This window comes from Pseudoliparis swirei, chromosome 4 (genome assembly GCF_029220125.1).
Source record: "Pseudoliparis swirei isolate HS2019 ecotype Mariana Trench chromosome 4, NWPU_hadal_v1, whole genome shotgun sequence".
Taxonomy (NCBI): domain Eukaryota; kingdom Metazoa; phylum Chordata; class Actinopteri; order Perciformes; family Liparidae; genus Pseudoliparis; species Pseudoliparis swirei.
In genome coordinates, this window is record NC_079391.1 from 28,514,786 (window position 1) to 28,539,905 (window position 25,120).

Here is a 25,120-nt window from a genome sequence, read left to right on the forward strand (position 1 = left end):
GCAGACAACGTTGAATTGATTTTCCTTGACTCTTATTCTTTAAAAAAACAGTTTTAATAAACTGACATAAAAAGGACACACATGTAAGTTTAGTTAATATTTTATTTGAAAATAAATAATATTGTACATAAATACTTTCAGTTTTGCATCAAAGGCACATTGTGGTAAGAGACAGAGACAGCAATCATATGAGGGAAATAAACTCCTCATAAAACATGTTCTCTGTATTAGGCTACACTGACTTTGTTGATTTCCTACTTTGTAGGCATCTCAAACTCAAAAGCAAAATATTTCCTTCCCTTGTCATAACTGTCTCTTTTGTCTCTGCATGTTTTTCTGCATGTGAGTGATGTGCATGACAGTACAATCCAACCGGCTGCACAAGCCCACCCACTAAAGGCACAGTGTCTAAATTCAGCACCACAATTAGAAATCGACAGTGACATTAGCATTTTGAGTTTGACATAGTGATTGTTACCTGCAGCTGAGTCTCCTCATACCCCACAGGTGGAAATCAGAAAACATTGTTGTATAAAGATAGTGAGCACCTCCTCACAGTAGCAAACATGCTACTTTTGTAGCTGATAACAGTTTCCTTAGAAACATTTAGATTCATTACATATTATAGTAACACACATTGTCATTCATTTCCATTGTACGTTTGTGCAAAGTACGCCCCTTATTTTCATTTTGCCCACACATTTAACAGCAGTCATCAGGCTGAATACCACCTTGAGTGTAGAATGCAAGTTATATGACATCAGTGTCTGTGTTCTTTAAAATGTTTTTTATAATGACCCATAATGCCTCCCCCCCCCCCCCCCCCCCACACACACACACACGTCTGTATTTCTTATGATGACCTTCTCGGATCCTGTGATTTAAGAAGGCCGGAGGTCTAGGAGCAGAGGCAGGCCCTGGTTGAGGCTTTCTTTCCACCTTTATCGTGTTTCTTGTCCTCCCCGTCCGGAGCGGAGAGGAGAGGTAGACTGTAGAGGGTGAGGATCGCCACATTGGCCGCCACACAGAGCAGCGCGGCGCCCACCGAGTTGGCGAAGGTGATGGGCACGGAGTGGGCCAGGAGCCAGGGCCTCCGGGTCACCATGTCCTGCTTAACCGCCTTCATCTGGAAGTGGGTCCCCAGGATGCTGCACACGTGAAAGAGTTGATGGCTGTGGCCTGCAGGGGGAGCAGTCGAGTCGCGTTTGAGTTCAGGAAGCCACCGTGGGGGAAAACGATGCTGACTTATTCCAACACACTGACAAGCAGAGTGAAGTTACGTCTCTCAACGAGAGCCAAGGAGTTGAGCTCAAAGTCAATGATGCACAGAGTAAACATGTTTTATATTGTACATACATTTTGTTTGTATTGCTATCTGTTGTCTTCAATGTCCGTTTTCATATTTATCCTGCTATTTGGAAACTTGTAAATATCATGTATATATGATGAGAGTGTAAGTGTAACTGGAGTCAAATTCCATGTATGTGCACATATACGTGGCCAATTAAGCCGATTTTGATTCTGATTCTGATTGTAAGTCTAGGTAGTTACAGAATGTGTCTATCGGTCGTTGATACCGAGTGTTACCTGCCTACATTTAGCTTTACTTGAGGCAAATGAAAGGGAAAGTTACTAACTGTCTCCAGTGAGCCATAGTGTGAACGAGTGAATTTGAAATGCAAGAAACAACTATCGACATCTCTCTTTTCTTTGCATTATTATATATTGTTATTATACATTTTTTACATTGAATGGTATATTTGACACTGAACTAGTTCATCTTTTTCTTAGTGATAGTGTCCAAATGAGCATAACATATCACTATGACCCTGACATTCTGTCCCTCGTGTTATAAACTTATAATATACTAAATGAAGCAAAACTACAGAGCAAAATCACATTCTGATTGAACCAATCTATGAACTGTCAGAAACAATGGATATCTGGGGCCCTAAAAACACATTTCAGGGCCCCAGATACCCCCCCCCCCCTTCTTTGAATCCTACAAACGCCCCTGCTGACAAGTGATTTCTACAGAAGATGTGGAGGGGGTTGTGCATTAGCATTATGTCACAATGACGAACACATGTGTTAATGTGAATCCGGTGTCGGAGAGAGCTTTAAGAAATGTGACATTAGAACTGTGAGCTGTTAAAAACGCTGCATTCAAAAGCTCAACAAGACTAAATGTGAAGGAGTGTCATGAATGTGTCATTACGGCAAACCTCTACTCCATTGTTTTGTATTGTTTCATCCCTTTATGAGACAAGTTTCTGCAAGTCTATAACACAATAGAGGTACTACTTTTTTTGGGCGTGAAAAAACTGGAAACAACACTGACATAGCATCACCAAAAGTTAATATGACGCAAATACGAAGCAACATTTGTTCGTATAGCGCTCTACTTTTCGCTCTGTTTTGTTTTTTCACTCTCCGGGGGAGATATCTGTCTGTGATCACCAGCTAATTGTTAACTCTGTCTGCAATTCGGTGCTGATCGGGTGGTGTGCAGTGTTTTTCGTGTGTTTTTTTCTTGCTTAAAACAGTGCGGTTTGATGGTGTACAACGCTGATGAGACTAGTGAGAATGAATCTAAACATTATATCACATTCACAAACCAACCACTCCAGCTACGCCTCAGATCAGCCTCACCGATGTAGTCGAAGCTGCCGGGCGCCAGGCGCTCAGGTAGATGAGTGGCGAACAGGAAGCCTGTGAGCAGAGCCAAGGTGATGTGGGTGACGTGCAGCATGTTGGTTCCATTGTCTGAGCAGCCCTCTCCTTCACACATACACACCTGGGAGTACAACACACACAGAACAGTCAATTGCCATCTCCATCACCACCTCTTTTATCACCTTCAAATTGTTTTAACGCGGCATCAAATTATTTATTAAGTATCTCTTACGATGGTTCTTGTCTCAATTGAGGAATGTGTCAAATTTTCCTCTTTCACATCATATATCTGACATACATTTACAATGCGCATGGGAAAAAAAGCGGAACTTTTTATTATTTTAACCATAACCCTTGCCATGGACATAATAGTCACATAAAGTCATGTATATTCTTCTTCTCCTTACTGTTTCGCAGAATTTAAGTAAAAGTTTGGGATTTTAAAATGATTTCCGAGATAATTAATGTTATCTGTGACACTGAGGAAACATCCTTGAAAGTGTGTGTGTCATGTCTCGTCGTTTATGTTAAGTTATAAGTTTTAGTTCTGTTTTCCATGTCCGCTTTTATTTTGTAGTAACTGTCCTCTCTTGTTTCAGAAACTTTATTTCCTGCCCCGGTGTTTCCTCTTTAGTTTGATTGTCTGCTCCACCCCTTGTGTCCACCTGTTCCCCATTTCCTCATGTATTTAAGCCTGTGTCTACCTGTGTCTTGTGTCAGATCGTCTTGTCTCTTGTCTCGTCCTGATCGTTCTTTATAGTGTAGTTTTTTGTCCTGGTTTGCTTTTCCAACATAGTTGTGATTTTCTGTTGTACTTTGTTCAAGTCTTTTTCCAGCATAGCTGTGATTTTCTGTTTTCTTATAAACCCTTTTGATTCCCCTGAACTTTGGAGTCGTGCTTTTGGGTCCTGTTTTTTGAGTCGTGACAGTGTGTTTGTGTGTGTGTGTTTGTGAAGGGCGCAGAAGTGGTCCTACCCTGTAGAACAAAGGAACGTGGTCGAAAAAGTACGGATAGGCGAAGGCAACAACGCGGAGATATTTGCTGAACTTTGGATTCTGGTATTCAGGGAATCTGAAATAAAAGACAAAAAAAGTGTACAGTAGCTGGAGATGTCAGGATGAAATTTGTTCAAAAGATTTGTTAAAAAAAAAAGGCTTCTGCGCTGCGCATAATTGGGATACTTAACAGAACTGAGAACTCTGAGAGTTATTATGCTCATATTGTTTCACGAGTACTTAAAACACAGTGACTCAGGTTGTTACAGAACACGTTTCTCCGGCTCCGCTAATAGCTGAAACAACAATGAGACAAAATTACTGGATAGGGCCGGTCCCCACGGTTACACTTCGGCGACACCCATTGTACTCAATTGTTACTCAATTCTCCAAATTCGGTCAACAGTCACACGTTTCTACAGTAGGAAATCTGCTGCTGCCGTCACACAAAGTTCATGACAGAAGTGATAACAAATGCATAGTTTTTGTTGTTTTTTTTTTTACCTCTTTACGACGTCGTGATTATAATGCAGAAATGGTAAGCCGAGCCTTATCAGCGGGGAGAGATGAGTGGGAGAACAAATAAATCAGCTTTTAGACCGAGCCAGCATCAGGGTAGGGACAAATGTCCTACAGACGTAACATTTATCATTTTATTTCACATGTGATGAAAGCAACTGCATTATGAGTATTCAGAGGGTATTTGAGAGCAGTCACATTAAAATGTTGTCATGGGAAGTATCTAAGTACATCTACTCAAGTACATTCTGTTAAGGACACTCTTCATGAACCCGTACTTCACTTGAGTATTTTCATTTTCTGCAACTTTATACTTCTACTCTACAACAATTCAGAAAAAATGGTGACCTCAAGTTAAGACTGTACGTATCCATTGATGCGGAAAGTTGTACTATTATTTCAGCCAAATTTTAATTAAAGGACTCCTGCTTAAGTAAAATATCTGAGTACTCTGGATCAGGACGACACTTTCGAAGGTATACGTTAAAGTTGTCCTTGTTCAAAAGTGAATAAAGACACTGGAGATGAGAGAACACTGTGTGTGGATGTACGACTGATTGTTCATTTGCTTGAGGTGTATAACATCTAGCATATGAGCATATAGTCGGCCTATCAAGTGTTTAGCATATTAGCCTGTAGACATTTCACAAAGATCCCTTCAGCTCAACCGTTAAACACCTCTCCGGGTGTTTATCTTGCCAGGTTACTCTTTTCTAACAGACAACACTAGTATTTATTGATTTCTGTTCGTAATGCACGTGTGCTCGGCATACCTGGAGTAGCAGGCCAGGCCAGTGCAGATGACCGTGTTGAGCACGGCGAGGGGAACGTAGCACCGGTGGAAGAGGCCGTTCACCCACTTGTCCGGGAAAACGTAAGCGGAGTAAACGATGGCCGAGCCTGCAGCGGGACACAATAAACAACATTTAAATCTGTTTGTTTTGGAACAGGAAAAGTAGGTTTACACTCCGGCTAAGTTACTTTGTGACTCCACATCTCATAGGACCTGGCTGTGTCCCCCCCCCCTTTCCCCTCCTCCTCCTCCTCTGGATCGTGGTCCATGACTACTACGAACTATTCATACATTCTGTCATATTCATTGAATCTGTTATGATTCCTTCTGTACACATGACATATATCTGTCCATCCTGGAGAGGGATCCTCCTCTGTTGCTCTCCTGAAGGTTTCTTCCCTTTTTTCCCTGTGAAAGTTTTAAAAAATATATATTTTTTCCCTGATCCGATGTGAGGTCAAAGGTCAGGGATGTCGTATGTGTACAGACTGTAAAGCCCTCTAAGGCAAATTCCTAATTTGTGATATTGGGCTATACAAAATAAACTGAATTGAATTGAAGTACCAATGACAGCACCTACAGGGTGGCCAGAACAGGCCATAAAGCCACTCGTGAACCAGATTGATCGAGAAGCACACACACACACACACACACACACACACACACACACACACACACACACACACACACACACACACACACACGCTCACCCAGGCTGTAGAAACTGAGGGCAGCGTAGTCGAAGAAGAAGCAGATGTGGCGTGCCCGGCCCGACATGCTGCTGAAGGTGTGAGCGCAGCTGGACGCCAGCGGGTAAATGCAGCAGGAGAGCAGGAAGATCACCAGAGGCCAGATGAAGGAGTCGTGCCACGCCGTCTGCACCAACACCACCGCCATCACTTCCCACAGGAAGTACCTGGCAGGAAGGGAAGCCGCTCACATTAACTTGATTGCATTGGATGCAGCAGGTGTTCTGCTTTTCTTTATGTGTCATTTTAAATCAATGAGAGCCAGTTGATCATATCAAATGTCAAGCAATTGGCAACATGCATATTGCAAAAAAGAGGAGCAAATATACATAGCAGTGACATGTTAATGAATATAAATAATCAAAGAAAACCCAAAAAATGCGGATACTTCCATACATCACACAAAGGCCTTCATAGGCCATCCTATGAGAGATTTTTGAGCTTTATTATGTCTTTTTTGTGGAGCTATACACTACCGTTCAAAAGTTTGGGGTCATCCAGACAATTTCGTGTCTTCCATGAAAACTCACTTTTATTTATCAAATGAATTGAACATTTCATAGAACATACAGGACTGTCTCAGAAAATTAGAATATTGTGATAAAGTTCTTTATTTTCTGTAATGCAATTAAAAAAACAAAAATGTCATTCTTTCTGGATTCAAACAAATCAATTGAAACCGTGCATTATTTTTTTTTCTTTTAATATTGATAATTATATAAATAAATATACACTTTTATTAATTATTAAAATTAGTTCTCTGCATTTAGTTTTAACCCATCCTTAGTTATTAGTGGAGCTGGAGATGAAGCGCCGCAACTGGGGCAACTGGGGTTCAGTGCCTTGCTCAAGCACCTTACTTTGACTTGCAACTAATGGGAAGATCAACCGAACCCCGAACCCAGGACGGCTGACCCCTCCCCACTGAGCTAAGCACCCCCAAATCATGTATTTCCTCATAGTCCATTAAACAATAAATAGTACTAAATATATATATTACATCAATCGACACCGTGGGGAGTATTATCGGATCGGCAGATACTGATTTCCAGATGCGGATTCTGATGAAAACATCGATTTCTAAACTAATCAGCAAGCGCTCTAATCAAGCTCGACACGGAGAAGCTCATCTCTAATAAGTATTATCTTAATATAAATGATATAAATATGTAACGTTTAAAATCTGGTAAATGTTCAGCATGACAGCAGTAGATGGATGACGAGCCATGATTCAAGCTAACCTGAACCCCAAACGCTGTAACCATCACCCTGTGGACATTGATTGGCTGAGCGGTGACGCCCTGAGCAAAACTCGAAAGATAAATATCCTATTTCTAATCAAGAAAAATATATATCCTATACTATAAAAATGATACTTGAATCAAAATTAAACAACTAAGGGTACCAAACACCACATTACAAAACACCTACATTTCATTTTGTTTGGTTTGATTTTTTGTTTTGTTTTCTTTTTAATTTTCAAATTTATGATTTATATGATAATTTTTTGAGATTTATTTTTCTGTTTTCAATAAAAGAATAAATTAAAAAAGATAAAAAATAATCAAATAAATTAAAAAGAATTGTCATGTTTTTTATATTTCAGTTGATTTGTAATGAATTGCAATACATTACATGTTTTTTAATTTTTATCAAGAGTATAGTCAAGACATTGACAAGGTTAGAAATAATGATTAATATTTGAAGTATTAATTTTGTTCTTCAAATTTCAAGCTCAAAGGAAGGCCAGTTATAGCTTATATCACCAGCATAACTGTTTTCAGCTGTGCTAACATAATTGCACAAGGGTTTTCTAATCAGATATTAGTCTTCTAAGGCAATGAGCAAACACAATGTACCATTAGAACACTGGAGTGATCGTTGATGGAAATGGGCCTCTATACACCTATGGAGATATTTCATTAGAAACCAGACGTTTCCACCTAGAATAGTCATTTACCACATTAACAATGTATCGTGTGTATTTTTGATTAATGTTATCTTTATTGAAAAAACAGTGCTTTTCTTTGAAAAATAAAGACATTTCTAAGTGACCCCAAACTTTTGAACGGTAGTGTATATTTATATATATAGCCTCGACTCAACTTCAATGAAGGGATGAAATGATGAGATTTAGAGTGGTCCGATTGTTACTTTATACGTCTGATAGCATAACCTCATGAAGAAGTGAAAGTAGTAACAATAGAGGGCCGAGTTCATGTTCTAGCATCTAGAGATAAAAACAAATATGATTATATCTTCAAATGTATGATCACGGTCCTTTATACATGATGCTTATCTGTCACACCGGAGTAGTATCGGTAGTCGTAGCTGCAGACATATTTGCACATAGATGAGATAATAAAGGAGTGGTTAAACATTTGGCTGTATGATTATCTGTGACATCATCATTTCAGCATTTAACTTCCCCATACCACCTTGTCATTTCTATCATTCTGTTTGTTTAGCGATCAAGCAAACACAATAGAACAAGCGAACGCAAAATTAAATCAGGTTATTGTATCCTTTTTTTTTTTTTAGCCAATCAAAACAAACATTGGAACACTCAAGCAGCTGCGTGCAGTGAAAGGAAACCGTTGAACCATGAGAGACTTCATAATGAAAACCATAAAACAATATAAATGTATCGACTTCCTGTGTGATGAAAACCCTTCTCTAGCGGGCCTGCACAGAATGACGATATCGTGATGTACTGTTTACAAGTTATTACACATATATACACACACACACTGAAACATTCACGGCATTCCAAAGACACACACTTTGCTTGTCATCCCTGTAACTCAACATAATCGGAAAACAAAGTATTACATCACTCAATCAAACCCTCCAGTTGTTAGTAATTCTCAGTGCCAAAACCGTGTGTTCGTTTGCCTCCATTCACAAATCATTGTCCTTATTTATGCCTTTCCCCGTCACTGAGCACTTAACTAATTATGGCAACTCATAAAGCCCCGAGCACAGATCTGCTCATTCGTGGCTTGTCCCAAGACACAGGCACACAAACACACACACACACACACACACAGTCTCCATGGACTACGCAGTCAGAGCAACGGGCATCTCAGCAGGGACTAGTGCAGCGTGTCTCCTGGGGGGCGGTAACCTCTGTAGTGGCTTTAAAGCACGAGATCTATAGACTCACATAAACACACACGTACCACACGTCTACGCTATGAAATAATTGCATCAGTTAAAGTGTGTCGGGCAGTGTTTGTCAAACAGAGAGGAGACGTGAAGTAAAACATGTCGCTTTAAGCTCCAAGATGAGCGTACAGTGTATAAGAAGGGAATGATCGTCGTTCTTTAGCTTCCTGTCTGCCTTCCTCTCCAGCTGTTCAGCCTCTCTCTCTCTCTCTCTCTGTTCATACAGGTGTTGCATCTCAAGTCTCTCAATACACTGTGAAATTAAATGTGACAAAACTCAAAGCCGCAAAGTCTTCTTGAGTTCACTCCAGCTGGTTGTGTCCACTCAGTCCAAGAGGTTCTCCTGTTTTATCAAACCTTCAGTTATTAATTACATCACTCGGTTATCAGTCTATTATTTAGACATCTGGAATGTTTTCAAGTCGACAACCAGAGTTGAAGTTGATCCAAGTGTGTGTGTAGACTGGATATCCGGTTTGTGAAGCGGTGCACGGCGACTAATCGAAGCAACTTCTGACCGCCACATTCAAATGTGGATCGGTTTGCAATGTGAGGATTAAATGTGTTTACAAAGATGAGGAAGAAGTGGATTCTTAACCTCCATCGTCCAAGAGAAGACTCATCTGAGATACAGAGCGCAGGGCTCTTTGTGACGGATCTCCAAAAAGAAGCACGTAAAGCACCACTTTACATCTTGAGTTTATAATATTTATATGAAGAGTGCTCATAAACGTATCGGGAGACGTATTCAGCATCATATACACTTTCATTTATATTGCATTTTTTACATTTTCATTTCCTTTATTATATAAATTATTGAATGTAATATGTCCTGCTATTTTATTTTATTATATTGTATATTTGTAATATATATATATATATATATGTCTCAGAAAATTAGAATATTGTTCAAGTTCTAAAATTTCTGCTGCAATTAAAAAACAAAATGTCATGCATTCTTTTTATTCTTTTAATATTGCTGATTATGGCTTACAGCTTAAAAACTCTAAAATCATCTCATAAAAAAAATTTTTCCTCAGACCAAGTAAAAAAAAAAAAATAACAGCTGAAGCTGAGTGTTTGTCAAGGCTCAGGAAAGGTGTTTGTTTTTTTTAATTATTCAAATCAAAGTGATTTGTTTAATACCCTACTAGTATACTTTTTCATGATGTTCTAATATAGAGAGATAGATTTTTTTTTTTTTCTTGTAAGTAAGTAATATAAAAGATAAAAAATAAAAAATATTGCAATATTTCAGAATACAGAATAATTGTAAATGCATTCAGAATTTTGGTTTTTTTAATTTTTAAGAACATTACAAATAACAGAACTATCAATATATATATATTATGAGTATATGTATATATATATATATATATATATAATATATATATAAAAAATCTTCCTGCAGGTGATGAATAAAGTAAAATCTAATTTAATCTAAGCATGACAGATGCCGTAATGAGGTTGCATCACAGATAAATACATATGGTGTAAACGCAGCTGTACTGTGAGAGTCCTGTTGGACTCACATGCAGGAAAAGGCCTCGAGCACTGAGGCCCTGCAGGAGGCCTCCAAAACAAGCCTGTATGTGCGTTGCTTCTCATATAGATCGAGTCGTAAGCAGTTCTGCGAGTAATGCGACGCATACGACGTAACCGCCTCCACTGTATCTTCACTAAGTAAAGTCCACTGCTCTCCTGACACCTTGAGGAGGGCATTGATGGTACTTCATATGCACCGGCTCGTGTTCAATGACAGATACTGTCCCTCTGGATTATGAGCAGTAAAAATAAGAGGCTATAGCTTTTAGTCGGAAATGTGCCAGAACTGATCTCATCAATCTTCCGTCTTCGCTAAAGAGTTCAAGAGAATGTCCGTCTGTAAAACCACATGATTAAAATGAAGTCTACACAACTCAAGCAGCTGTGCGGGATTCCTTTCAACACAAAGAAGAACAAACAACGCCTCGTGACTGCGTGGTATGAAAAAACAAAAAAATGCTCTCTGCTTTGCTGACGAAGGAATTTGGAGAATTACAGAAGATGTGAGAAGTGAACTCAGTAACTCTGCCACTCGCCTGCAGTTGGTAACTGTGGCAGCGGGGGGTGTTTAGGCTCTGCTGCAGAGTGGGTGGAGCGGGGGTGTGGTTCAGGGAACGGTGTCTGATTGTCATCAGCTGGACTGATTGGTAATTAGATTGGTAATCAGTCCAGCTGATGACGATCGGTGTTGGTGTATCTGAGTCGGTCTCCATAAAGGAGCTGGGCAGAAGGAGGATCGGGAGCCATGAGCAGAGACACAGTCGGCGGTCAGAGCGCTCAAATAAAGCAGTTTACCAACATTCCCTCTGGTTGCGCATTCCTTGGTGCTTAGGGGGCGGAAACCTGTCACAGTAACAAAAAAGAAAAGAAAGTTCCCTCAGGTGCGTCACATGTCGCCAGACTACACACAGCAACATGAAGCTGCCACCTGGAACCGAAAATGGTTCTTTAGAGTGCTGTCATAGAAGAACCATTTTTGGTTCCACAAAGAACCTTTCAAACCAGGGTTCTTTAAAGAACCATTTCCTTAAATCGTTCTTCAAAGAACCTTAAAAAAATAGTTATTTAAGGCACCATGCAAAGAACCTTTCAAACCAGGGTTCTTTAAAGAACCATTTCCTTAAAGAGTTCTTCAAAGAACCTATAAAGGTATCTCAAAGAACCTTAAAAAAATAGTTATTTAAGGCACCATGCAAAGAACCGTTCAAACCAGGGTTCTTTAAAGAACCATTTCCTTAAAGAGTTCTTCAAAGAACCTACAAAGGTATATCAAAGAACATTTAAAAATAGTTCTTTAAGGCACCTTTTCTGGTTCCACAAAGAACCTTTCAAACCAGGATTCTTTAAAGAACAATTTCCTTAAAGAGTTCTTCAAAGAACCTTCAACAAATAGTTCTTTAAGGCACCGTGTCTGGATCCACAAAGAACCTTTCAAACCAAGGTTCTTTAAAGAACCATTTCCTTAAAGATAACGGTGCCTCCAACGGGAAAATGGTTCTTCAGTAGGCGATGGTTCTCAAAGAACCACAACGCCTATTAAAGAACCATTTAAGAACCGTTATGTTTCTGCGTGTACAAGAGGCACCACGTCTACGGCTCTTAGGATGGCGACGCGCTGCAGCAACAAGACAACATGGTCGTCATTTAGAGAGTTTACCAGGTGGGCAAAAAGTGGGTCCAGATGTTGACCGTCTCATTGGTCAGCTGGAAGAGGCTCAGGATGCAGTCGGTGGCTGAGCTGTGGGGGTGTCGGTAGCCCGAGTAGATGCTGTCCTCGTGGAAAACCTGGAGAGAGAAACCTCGGAGTCAGTCCCGGGCCCGTTTGGATTGGTGGAACCTGTCATCGTCTCTCAGCAAAACAAAAGGCACGAGACGAGGAAGTCTCAGCGGACCGAGCGGTGCGTGTTTGAGAGCGGTTCCCCCGAGGAGAGCCAAGAGGTAATGGTTCTAGTTATTAGAAGGAAAAAAAGAGGTTTTTGTTGATCCAGTTTTTAAAAAACATTTTAAATGGTGAGGAAGCACTGATTTAAGAGGACTTCTTACGGTCCTACATTGTAAAACGTGAGACTTTCATGTGATGATTTTCAATGCTATCATTATAAATCAGGTCTATCGCTGCTGTATTCAGACTGTGAACTCCTACATTTGAATTCCTCGGTCTGCGGGAAAGAAACTCTCTTTAAACCAACCGCCAGGTTTCCAGTATTGTTGTTACGCCACAGCTACACATCATACGGATTAATTCACACTTTCAAAAAGGTAAAACCGGTCCAACTTTATTCCCTGTTGCAGTGACAACGACATCAGCCGACGGGAAGTAAACATGAACCGACGCTGTTGCCCGGCAATGCAATTCGGTTGAAAAGCGCTGAAACTAAGCATTTCAGGCACAGGATGAATCCAGTATGAGTCAAATAAAAAGAGTTTTTTTATATATTCTAGTCGAAACCAACAAGCTCGGACCTGAAAATGAGCGTAACGCATCTCCTTCGACTCCTAAGTGAGTGCGGCTCAGTCTGAGCGTATATGAAGGCTGAAAGTTGAGATACACAGTGAAGACGAACACTTACTTTGGGCACTTGATTGATGGTGAAGAGTTGTGGTAATTTGATGAGGCTGAGCATGGCGGCTGCAAGGTGCTGCTGCTGCTGTCAGGTGGGAGAGCTGAAGTGAGGCGGCCCGCTGGGGTGTGCCTCATTCTTTAGAAGGTTTTGTGTTGCCGTGGTGCTCTCAAGGTTTCTCCCCTTCATCTCCTCCCTCTTCAAACCCAGTGAGAATATGCAGTGTACCTGCAACTCCTCCTTCTCCTCCTCCTGCTGCTGTCTCTCTGGAGGTAGAGGAGTGTATGTGGAAACACAGGTGTATGCTCTCTCTCTCTCTCACACACACACATGCTCACGCACACGCAACTGCCGTTTTGTCATTTATTTATGAACCTGTCGAGGAAGGCAAGTCTTTCAAGATCTTTCACACGAGGAGTCGGCTGTTTCCAAACCAAAGCTCTTCTGCTTTTGCAATTGCACAATGCTCTCTCAAAGAGATGACGTCTAGCCAGTACAACAGGTTTCAGGAGAGACGATTAAAAAAAAAAAAAGAAGCTTTCCATTAGTTGAAATGTAAAAGGTCTGCAACAGAAGCTGATATTATGAAGGCACTTCCTGTGCCAGGAACGAAGAGGCCACTCAAGGTAACAAGCGCAATCCCGATATTGTCTGACACCATGAATGAAGGGTGTGAGTCGGTCTGGCAGAACGCTCCACACAGTTCCTTTCATGCCACGTTTCTTGCTTCAACTCCCGGTTCGGCTGACATGTCAACATCTGCCCACAAAGGGCCCCCACGCCCAGCAGCCCAGCCCAGACGGAGCTCCCCGGACCGGTTATCATTGTTCAAAAACTCTGAAACAATGGGACGCAAACCGGTCTCACTGCCACCGCAGAGATGGGAAGTTAGGAGGCTGGAGATGTTGTGGAGTGTGAGAGAAGGAAACGTCCGCTGTAATTTATTTTCCTTTCTTTTATCACTGCATATAGAGGTTTTGAGCTCAAATATTTAACAGAAAGTCATGCTTGCTTAAGTTTGAATATAAAATAAGTGAATGCTTCATCTAGAAAAGGCTTGATGGAAAATCCAAATGGTCCAAAAGTTATTATGAGTATGTTTGTTCCATGTGTACACACACACACACACACACACACACACACACACACACACACACACACACACACACACACACACACACACACACACACACTGTGCAGGGCATTCACAATAGCTCAGTGTAAAGCAACACAACATGGAGTGCAGAGCACCTTGGGATCTCATTCAGCTTCCTCTCCCTCAGAGGAGCAGCACCACGGCGTCAGAGCGGAAAGACAACAAACAACAAACAAACAGTCAGTTGGGGTAATATGATCAGCTCGTTAATATGCGAGTCATTTGAAGGCTTTAAGAGGCAACACGGTCAACAAAGTCAGGGTGCAGAGGGTGTTGACCTGAGAGCCCAGAGGGAGGTCACAGTGACAACAATGTGTCACCTTCTTACCTTCAACGTCAAATGTGATTTTAATATAAACATTAAAAAGTGTTTTACTGAAAATAAATATATGTTTCCAGTTATTGTAAGTCGTTTTGAATAAAAGAGTCAGCTAAATGACATGTAATGTAATGTAATAATTCTAAGAGACCCGGTGAACTTGTGAAGACACGTGACCACGCCCATCCGGCAGGAGGGACGGGCGTGGCCAGGAATGCGCTCCACAGCAGGAGCTGCTGGTGTGAATCGGCGAGGAGGCGGGGCTAAGCGCAGGATGCCTCAGCATCTTTAAACAATGCGGACTAATAAAAGCATACTTCACATGTTTTGTGGTAGATGAATAGAAGGAGAAAAGGAGTTCTGGCAACACGCATTACAAACATGAAAACAATCATTAGATAAGATTACGTTGGCGTGCCAGCAGGAATGTAGGCTGGCTTCACGGTGTAGTTACACAGTTGAACCACTAGAGGGCAACGAAAATACGAAAAACAAGTACATTCACATACTTCACTGGTATGGCAGACCCATGTAAATAATACATATATAATAATGCTCTATATTTTATGTTTGAGTTGAGGTGAAGTTGATATTTGTTTGTTAAATAAAGAAAGAAAGGGACTAAAGCTGTGGAATATACAGTATATGTGGAACATGTAGTGGAGTAAAAAGTGCAATATTTGGAGTGGGGTGGAAGTGTAAAGAGGTAGAAAAGGAAAATTCAAAACATTGCACTTGATTAAATGTATTTAGTTGTATTCTACTGTGTGTGTTTGTGTGTGTGTATTACAACATTTATAATTACATAAACAAAATGAAAAAACACGTATACGGTCCTATTCAGAGCTAGTTTACGCTAGTTTGTCTGAATTCATGAGAAACATAAACCACAGTTGCTCTGACTATAATCTGTATGATTAATAGTTCATACACAGATTATAAATCTCACCACAAGGTGTCAGTACTCTCAAACAGAAGCTGTGTAGCGATGCATAATGAAAAAGGAATTTCATCCTCAATTGAAGGTCAGTGTCCTCAAACTCTCTCCTTATGTAATATAGCTGGCCTTTGTATTCTGTTGATATGAATTAATGTATCGTTCAGTGACCTTGGACTGCAACGCTAAGTGTCACGGGGAATTAAAGTGCATCACTGTAGAGACGGGAAGGTCTTGGAGCTGCTGCTCTTATTGACTGTTAATGAGAAAGAGTAATAATTTCACTTCAGGTCAAAGGCCGAGCCTCCCGGAGAAAGTCCTGCATGTTTGTGTAACATCAGCACAACGATGGAGCGCGTTAAGTATTCATCATCCGGCTGACGCAAACTTTGTTTTTGCAAATTTCAGACGGCTGCAAGGTCGTCCAAAGGCTTACTGCACAGATATGAAATGTTATTAAGCACCACAAATATAAATATTTAATTTACATAAATGCAGGGGCGGGAAAGTAACGACTCTCCTCATTTATTTGAGCTATTACTTTGTACAAATGAATACATTTTATAACATTTTATTACATATTACATCATGCTCATTTAAAGACTGATGCACTGTTATATAATAAACTAAAAAGTAGTTTCAGCTGCTTCACTTAATTCACATAAATCAATAAAAACCTAAACCCTGAAGATAAACAAGAATCCAATAAGGATATTCATGGTGAAAGTATTTGCATATGTTAGTTGCAATACTGCAAATATCCACACATTCCCAGTCAGTGGCCCAAAGCTTCTCGTAGTCCTTTGGTCGGGGAGGGCGTGTCAGTTTCCACTCGTGTCTTTTCAAAATAAACATCCATCTTTACAGAAAGTTAAGTTCAGGCTACAGAAACAACTAGTTTGGGTTTGGGAAAATACTATTGTGAACATGTGAGTCACGTGACTAACCACTCACGAAAGTCAAAGTTTAGCGGTGGACATGAACAGCGGTCTCCTGGATGAAAGTCCTGTGCATGAAGACACTCGAGTGAAGCAGAAGCACCTTGACTTGATCAGAATGACTGTCGTTGAGTAAATGTTCAGAGTCGCATCCCATCGCTTGAACATATGTGACAATAAAAAACTATAAAAGCCCAAATCTAAGATTGAAGGTGCCAAGAACGCTAACGCCCAACCGTCTTATTATTCCTGCCCTCTCATCTTTCTCGAGTTACCTCGGTCACAACACTCATTTTCTTCACCCTTCCTTTTTTGTAACAATAGCGATGAGTAACGACGCGCTGACTTGGTGTCGTGATCTGTCGTGGCTGCAGATGTGCGACAGACTTCAGTGAACCGCCCCCCCCCCCCCGCCGTGTTTTTGGTTGATGAGCTGTCGTTTGTGTCTCCAAATTAGGAGCTTGTGTGTGTGGTGTGTGTGTATGGCAGACCCCCCCCCCTGATACATTATTAATAGTTGTTAGACTCCAGGCGCTTTTTTGGGTGTTTTTCTTGTCTTCTCTCTGTTGAATCTCAGACTATGAAAGCAGCTTCTCCATCACTCAAGCTGGAAATCACCCCCCCTCCCTCTCTCCCTCCTCAGCATCACTGTGTATTCTTTTCCTATTTTCTCTCTCCCTCTCTCTCTCCCTCTCCCTCTCTCTCCCTCTCTCTCTCCCTCTCCCTCCTGGCACAAGTCTGACTCCGTTGAAGACTTTTTTTTTTAAATTCTCTTTATCATTTAAACCAAAAGGAGGCCAGCTGCTCACGAGCGATGCAAAAATACAGCAATTACCAGGTTTGGAAACTGGAGGCAGGAGATTCATTTTCTTTGAGTGTAATGACAGCTTCTCCACCTCTGGGGTTCAGTTAGAGGAGCGACTGCATGAGCTGGGGCCGATAACACGTCTGCTCCACGAAACACACGGAAACATAAAGAGGATTGTTTCTCGGCAGGTGATGAAAACAAGAGGGCGGAACTTTAAAGGACTTCTCCCACCTTTTAGGAAAACGTGCTCGGTTTTAGTTTTCTTGCCGAGAGTTAGAGGAGAAGATTGATTGATGCTGATCCTATTATTTCTCACTTAAATATGAAGCTGCAGCTCCAAAGGGCCGAGGAAAACATCGAGCCTCGCTAACAAGATCCACCGAACAGCAGCTCCAAACCTCACTAATTGGGGCGTTCGACAGGTGAGAATTAAAGATGCTGGTATTTGGGTTTTTAAATCTTTGGGTTAGCTTAGCATAGCATTCCCCCGGCGTCCAGTTGTTGTGCTAAGCTAAGCTAACAAGGCACCTTGAACTTTGACCCCCAGACATTTTCATGCTGGCTTTAATGGGACATGCCTCCACATCCATTTGTTTTCCTCCATTCCCACTGCTTCTGAACCATCACCCTTCAAACAACAAACAAACAAATAAATCTAATAACGCGGGGGTTCAACGGAGTGTTAATTCAATCAAGTGGGTCAATTTATGGAGCCGCGAAGGCCCGGGGGCCTCCGGATGGCGCGGCAACCAAAGGACTCGCGCTAATGTCATCACGGGCATCTCAAAAGGCGCCCGAATGGCAGCGGAAGAGGCCGTGAAGAGACAGTGCTTATCGGGTTTATGGAGGGCTAATTACAGGGCCGGGAGACCGCCTCGCTGTCAGGAGGGACGGCAATATCATTAACGTCGGGGAGAGGAGAGGAACGAGCCGTGTGTGTGTGTGTGGGGGGGGGGGGGAGAGTTGTGGCTGCAGACTATAAATGCCAGGAGATAATGAAAAATGCAAGCGGGTGGCAGGAGACACAGTCCTGCTCAGGTGCACCGGCGCTTCTTCCCGGATCAGAATAGCCTAATTAGGATGAATTATTAATTGGGATTGTTTTTCTTCGGCCCAGTTTGAAGAGAAGCTGCTCAGTGGGAACAAACTTTTTCTCAGAGCCGCTTAACAATGGACTTTATTTTAGAACACCACCTGAGCGAACTGGAGAAGAGGAATCATAGGAATAAATACCAAGGAAAAAAAACCTTCTCTGCAAAATGTTACATTTGCAATAAAAGAAATTTATGAATATATATATTTATATATATTATTTATATATACAATATATATATTATATAATAACACTCATATAAAAAATTCTAAGAGATTAATAGATATAATTTGATGTATGTTAAGTTGATGGACTAATGCCTTTGTATCATGTTTCTCTTCTTCATTTATTTGTGTATATATATATATATATATGAATGAATGAATGAATAAATGTATGCAGAGATAATGAAAGGTCAACTAATTGAAATTTGGTCTAGTATACTATATTTTATATCAATTATACATATAAATATAGAAAACAATCTTTTTTATAATCAAAAAATCAACAGCCCCAAAATCAGATAAAAAAATATAATTTGATTGTTTAAGACAATGAAAAGCAGCAAATCTTCACAATTGAGAAGCAGGAATCGTTTTTTTGTGCATATTTGGTGTAAAAATGGCGAAAACATTGGACATGGATGATGACAATTATAGCAGATTAATATTTTAATTGGGGTATTTTCATCAAACTGCTGTGTCTGTTAAATATCAAAAAGAAAGATATGCGACAAGAAGTTTAAGAAAAACGCTTTTATTTTGTACACCTTTTTAAAAAGCACATCTTTAAAGCACAAAGATTGACTGGATATAAACACCTCTCTTCCGTGGACTACAAAAATGGTAGCGTTGCACATTGTGCTTGAAGTCTGTACATCCGCTCTGGGTCTCCTGTGGCGTTCACGACCCCAGTAAACATTTTATTGCATAAATCACATTTGACCTCAAAGTGGTCATATGTTGGAGAGACAGCGGAAACAAATTATAAAAAATAAACTAAAATGAAGAAAAAGAAGCCGTGATACCGAATAACAAAACGATCAGAGCACATCGTCCTGATGAGAAAGAAATGCACACAAAAAAGAAGAAAAAAAAGGACTACAAACGGCAGTTGTGCTTTTGTCTATCTAGTCAAATATCGTACTCCTCAAACAAATGACAAACGATGAAAACAAACAAACAAGTGGAAAGAAAAACGTTCAAAGAGAACTTCCAGCTAGCGGCTCGCTTCCCTTTAAAACAAGCAGCGGACTAAATGCTAATCTCTAGTTGCACACTTCCCTTTCACCATAAGCACATTTTAAAACATCTTTTCTGCTATAATTCAACATTTCAATAACTAGCACTTCTCAAAAGGCAGCAGCGTGTCTCTCGGTGACGTCTCCGAGGAGCCGGAACATCTTTAAATGCTGAATGGAAATCGCTGCGCACAAAAATAGACACATTCAAATGTACTTGAATCCATGACTTTGGTATAAACTAAATAAAGACAGTTATTCACACGCAAAAGTTCCATTCATGAATGTTTTTTTGAACATTTTCTACCTGTTGACATGGCAACGAATGGAAGAAGTGTTCACGGGAAGAAAACCACACGAGGAAATGATCAGAGACCCCTCAAAAAAAAGAAAAGAGAAGAAGGTCAGCAAGCGTACAAAAAGTGGAATTATCAAAACGTGCTTTCATACCTCTTCTCTGGTGGTATTTCATCTTTTTAACTTTTAAAAATAGAACAATAGAATTCTTTCAACCCACAGAATAAACCTCTAGAAAAAAAAAAGATGACAAGTTTGGGAATAAAGTCAAAATGTCTCGGGGAGGAGAGGAAAAAAAACATATTTGAAGAAATGAAGTCTGAATATTTCAAGACAAAAGTGGTTAAACTAAAATAAAGTCACAGGTATAATTTGTTTCCTTGCAAAATATTTTTCATTGTCCTCTTTATTATTACTTTATTCCCAAAATATTTCCACTTCTTCCGTGAACTCTCAGATCATGGTCTTCCCCACAGCGGTCACTCTCACCCGAAGGACTCAACAGTGGCTTTGAAACCAAACAAATTTTTTTTTTTCCTCTCCAACGTTGCCTCAAAATGAATCAAACGCTTCTCTGATCGAGTCTCATCGGCTCGCATCACGACGACACGAAAGTGAAAAAACAAAACACATTTTTATCTCAAAGTTTACATGAATATCACCAAAGAAAAAATCGCCCCATCATCACCGCGAGGAGAAACAAACAGACCCATAAATAATCTTTACGGTAGATCGATGAGAGCTTCATCGACGCCGAGCGCTCCGGTGCTGACTCATCCCCCGACCGGCCGCCGGGGGGGGGGGGGGTGGGGCTCTCCAGCCCATTATCCGGTTGAATCGTTAAGTGTCCCGGGCGTTGGACCGCCCACAGCGGCCGACAGGAGCGGGGAGAGCCCGCCGGGACTGGCGGCCTCTCGCCAAAAGAGTTGACCTCGACCTTCATCGGCTATTACAATGTTATAAACCGACGCGTTAGCGCCTCACGTCTTCCCGTCCAAATGCACACGACGCGCTGCATCCATCATCACCTACTCCTTCCCTGCAATCATCACCCTTGACGTACGAGTTATTTGGGGAAGAAGGTCAAAAGCGGGGCATGAAAATGGAGCCGAGAGGCTCCGATGTTCCCGTTCCCAAGGGAACGGAGGGGATGTGAGGAGTCCGGTGTTTCACAATGACAGGTCAGTGTTCGCAGTAAAAAAAATAAGAAAATAAATGTGAAAAGTGTTAGTGCTCATTTTACAGCTCATGATTGAGACTCATTAGAGATAGTGATTGAATAAAAGAAAATGGTCAGTTACATTTTTCATTTTTAGACGAGTTAAGATCCTGAGATCTGAAGAGGTCATTGAGAATGTCTTCACAAACGGATCATTTTTGTCGTCCAGTCCGAGCACTGGGACCCGCTCCACTTCCAAGACGGCACCGCCGTGAGGACGTGAATACGATATAAGAAATATATTCAGCCGAACTCAACGTGATGCGGCGTTAACTATTTGTAGCTGTGCAGCCGAACATAAATAATGAAGTTTGTTTGTGAACGACTGAGGGACCTCGGTGGCGTCCGGTCTTAAAACATCACAACGACAAAAAGAAAAGGTCACAGCTCCAGTGGCTTCTATATTGACGGGTCAAAATTAGGACAGATTATGAATCGGGTGAGGGAATAGAACAGGAGGCACGCTGATGTATCAGCTATACACTGATGCATTATGGGTAGGAACCAAGAAGGTACCCTGGTGGCGGAGCCGCTTCACCCATCTAAACCAAAATATTATATATATATAATATGTTAGAGGTCGACAGATACCTAATCTGTGACTCAATGTTGATAGTAAAAAGTAAAACCTATTTAAAGAGAGTTACGGTCAATATATGAATCAATATAATCCCTCCCAAAATTATTTGTAACTATTTATCTGTGTTTTTAAAAAGGAAAATATATTCAGAATAGAACTGGAAGCAGACAGTTTGGAAGCATCACACTTTTCTATAAAGGGATGGGATTAATTTATCTCTCCTCGCAGCTCAAACTTTGTGAGTTTAAGATCTCGGTGTACAACTTCTGACTCCTGCGAGGTTCGTCTGAAGAAAATAACTTCGGTGGAATAAATGAATTCAAATTCAATAAGATATTTAGTTTTGGCAACATTCTCCTCCTCATTATATATTCATTTTTAAATGTTCTTTTAGTTTGTTGGATTTAATAAACTTTGCAAATCTGGGATGAAGTGGTACAAAAAAATCAATTCAAGGAGATTTATCCGTCTCTAAAGTCATATATTTAAACCTTACACACACACACACACACACACACACACACACACACACACACACACACACACACACACACACACACACACACACACACACACACACACACACACACACACACACACACACACACACACACACACACACACACACACACACACGTTTTAGTTGTGCTTGGCTCGGATCCCTTTTAGGTAGTTTTTCCAGCGCTTGACCACTTCCTTAAAGACGGGCGCGTCGTCAATGGACGCCAGCAGCTGCAGCTGGTTAATGTGCGTGGTGTGATAGTCCCAGCGCGCCAGGTTGGGCGCGGTGGCCAACATGAAGTGCCGGAGGTCGTAGATGCTCCCGGACCCCGTGTCGTAGAGCGGCAGCATGGCCTTCAGCGACTCCATGCCGCGCTCGAACAGCTGCCCCGCCTCCCTGCCCAGCTTCTCCCCGGCGGTCTCAGTCAAGTCGTGGAGACCCAGCAGGGAGTAGATGAAGCCGTTGAGCACAAAGGAGCTGGGCGTGGTGGGGTACTCCTCGTACCAGTCGTATTTGTTCATGAACACGGCTTTGACGCCGTGCTGCGCCGACGGCACCTTGTAGGGTCCGACCGCCTTCAGGGCGGCGCCGAGGTACGCCTGGTCCTTGGTGAGGATGTAGGCCCTCACCAGGGTGGACATGGCCTGGCCCTGAGCCATGGCCGAGTACCAGCCGGGCTCCAGAGGCCGGAAGCCTTCGCCCAGCTTGCGGGTGACCATGATGGGCCAGCCGCCCCGCTCGTCCTGGTTGCGCACCAGCCAGTCGCTGGCGGCGAAGAAGGCGGCCATGTGGGCCGTGGTGGAGATGGTGACGTTGTCTACGGAGCCTCGCCCGCGCAGGACTAATCGCACCACCCGCCTGGGCATGATCTGAGGAGGGAAGGCAAACGGATCGCGATGGCTGGATTTAGCATTAAAATGTTTTTATTCAATGTCGTTGCTTATCATCTTTAAATTGTTAAATTATTTAGCGATAAAGTTCTCACGATGAAATACACATAAAGCTAAACGTTACACATATCTACAATTGCATTCAAACTAAATTCAGAATATATATATTTTTTTATATCCAAGATTAATGCAGCAATATGTTTGGTGGTATTTGTTCCGTTCATACCATCAACTGAAATACAGCTTTAAGATGGGAAGTTAATCATAATTAATTAAATAAGGTCCGGTTCAGGGCTGAAATTATTTTATTATTACTATTATTTTTATTTTAAACTATTATTTTCATTATTGATTAATCTGCTGATTATTTGTATTTAATGTTTTTGTCTATGATAATTCCTTAAAACCCAAGGGGATAAAACACTACTATTTAACAATAATTTCCTATCGATTGCCTAATCCACTAAATGTTTATACGGTTGAATACTTTCTAGTCCCGACCTTAGTGGCCTTCACAGCCTTGGTGTTGGACAGGCCGACGCCCTTCCTGAGGTCGGTGACCAGGTCTCGGGTCAGCGTGCTCCAGGCGGTCCGGGGCCCGACGCCGTACGTTATCTCGTGGTCATTGAAGGCGATGAGTTGCGTGTTGGTCACGTAGTGGATGGTGAACGGCGAGCCCTTCTCCGTGGTCTCGAGGATCACGGACACGCTGCCGTTGGAGACGAACTTGACGTCTAAACTGAGGATGAAGTCTTTGGAGTTACCCAGCGGGAGGGACACGCCCTCTGAGGACTCTGTGGGGGGCACGAGAGATGAGGGGGGGGGGGGGGTGAAAAATGTGTGCGGTGAACCAAAAGAACGGAGAAAATCAGTGTTGGTGTATTGTGTTTCTCCATAAGATTTAGTCCGACTAACCTCGTTTGACAAACTGACAATTACTGGATGACATTGGACTATTTTTAGGAGAATGACAGGAGGCCTTCCGTCTCCTTTGATGTCCTGTTTCCATGAAAGCTTTTGTCATTCCCCAGATTCACTATGCAGTCACGTTCGCAAATAATAATCTGCGGTCAAAACCCGGTTTTAATAATACCCGTGTGAAGTGGCTAGCTGTGTGTGTGTGTGTGTGTGTGTGTGTGTGTGTGTGTGAGAGCGAGAGAAAGAGCCTCGAACGCAGTCCGAGACAAGCTTCTCATGGGATGTGCACACAGAGCTTAATTGGGAGGACAGGAAGGAGGGAATCGAGGGGTTAGAAAAAGAGAAGAGGAAGTTCATGAACTGCAGCAACTTTTTTCTACACAACTCTTTCCTACAAATATAAAACGGTAGGAACTCGGATATTCAGCTTCCACGCAGCCACCGCGCCTCTTTTGCATGACATCATCTATGTCTCTTTCGCTTCGGTACACTACTCCGCCTGCACAGCTAATAAACAACAACAACAACAATCTGTTCAAAGATGGCTCCTCGAAAGGACGAAGAGAAGAAAGAGTGCCGGAGTGCGGGGGGAAAGAAGGAATAATGGGCAAGAGGAGGCGCCTCGAGTGCCCTCAACGCCAGCCTGACGGAGAGGGTGAAAATGAGCCAAGAGCGAGAAGACAATTGAGAATCGGATCTCCTGCGACGCGAGCCGAGGAGGCGGGAGGAGGCAGGAGGAGGCAAGGCCGCCAGAGACACAAAGACAGTCGATCAGGAGGAGAATGGAGGAGCGAGCCAGTCTGGCAGGGGCCTCTGGATGACGACGGCTCTTTAATGCACTCATAAATCCATTACTTTAGGCAATGCAGAGAGTAAGTGGATTTGTACTCTGGCCCCGTGATTACTCTGGCATCAATAAAGGATGGGCAGAGGGAATATAGACGAGATGCCGCCTCCTCTGCTCCGCGCCGCTCTCTCAGGCTGTTTGGCGGCAGACGGAGACGACGTGCCGCTGCAGACGCGTCGGCAGAAATACACGCCCGCCGCCCGCCGGGTTATCCATCCACATCCCCCGGGAACTTTTTATGGGCTCATTATTGATTAATTGGCCAATTATTTTTCTCGCTTGAACTATTTGTCCATTAAAAGTTGAAAAATAATAATAATAATACAATCATGATAACGGTCAACGTTGTATTAAAGCAGATCCAACATG

At 41.9% G+C, this 25,120-nt stretch overlaps 2 protein-coding genes across 3 annotated transcripts in view; both read right to left on the reverse strand.

Moving 5' to 3' along the window:
* Positions 1–84: 84 nt before the first annotated feature.
* Positions 85–13,095, reverse strand: paqr5b (progestin and adipoQ receptor family member Vb). 2 transcript variants are annotated; one of them, XM_056413735.1, is made up of 8 exons: positions 13,017–13,095; positions 12,104–12,231; positions 5,695–5,900; positions 4,965–5,091; positions 4,177–4,221; positions 3,652–3,748; positions 2,653–2,797; positions 85–1,179 (listed from the first exon to the last, which is right to left on the reverse strand). In XM_056413735.1, the coding sequence occupies exons 1-8, from the start codon at positions 13,068–13,070 to the stop codon at positions 899–901; spliced, it is 1,083 nt and encodes a 360-aa protein (XP_056269710.1). In that variant the 5' UTR covers positions 13,071–13,095; the 3' UTR covers positions 85–898. The 2 variants fall into 2 exon arrangements, with proteins under 2 accessions (XP_056269710.1, XP_056269711.1); XM_056413736.1 differs by lacking the exon at positions 4,177–4,221.
* Positions 13,096–22,179: 9,084 nt separating this feature from the next.
* glceb (glucuronic acid epimerase b) overlaps positions 22,180–25,120 on the reverse strand; it is a 46,690-nt gene continuing 43,749 nt past the window's right edge. Inside the window, exons 5-6 of the mRNA XM_056413728.1 lie at positions 23,488–23,780; positions 22,180–22,965 (exon numbers count right to left, since the gene is read on the reverse strand). Coding sequence (XP_056269703.1) covers positions 22,234–22,965; positions 23,488–23,780 — 1,025 coding nt within the window. The 3' untranslated portion in view covers positions 22,180–22,233. The remainder of the gene's footprint in view (positions 22,966–23,487; positions 23,781–25,120) is intronic.

Excerpts from the sequence above, each read along its gene's own strand:
- paqr5b (XM_056413735.1), bottom strand. The coding sequence starts at position 13,070 with ATGCTCAGCCTCATCAAATTACCACAACTCTTCACCATCAATCAAGTG. Across the intron at positions 5,092-5,694 it reads CCTCAGTTTCTACAGCCTGG|GCTCGGCCATCGTTTACTCC; the intron begins GTGAGCGTGTGT and ends GTCCCGCTGCAG. Across the intron at positions 3,749-4,176 it reads AATCACGACGTCGTAAAGAG|ATTCCCTGAATACCAGAATC; the intron begins GTAAAAAAAAAA and ends CTTTTATTTCAG.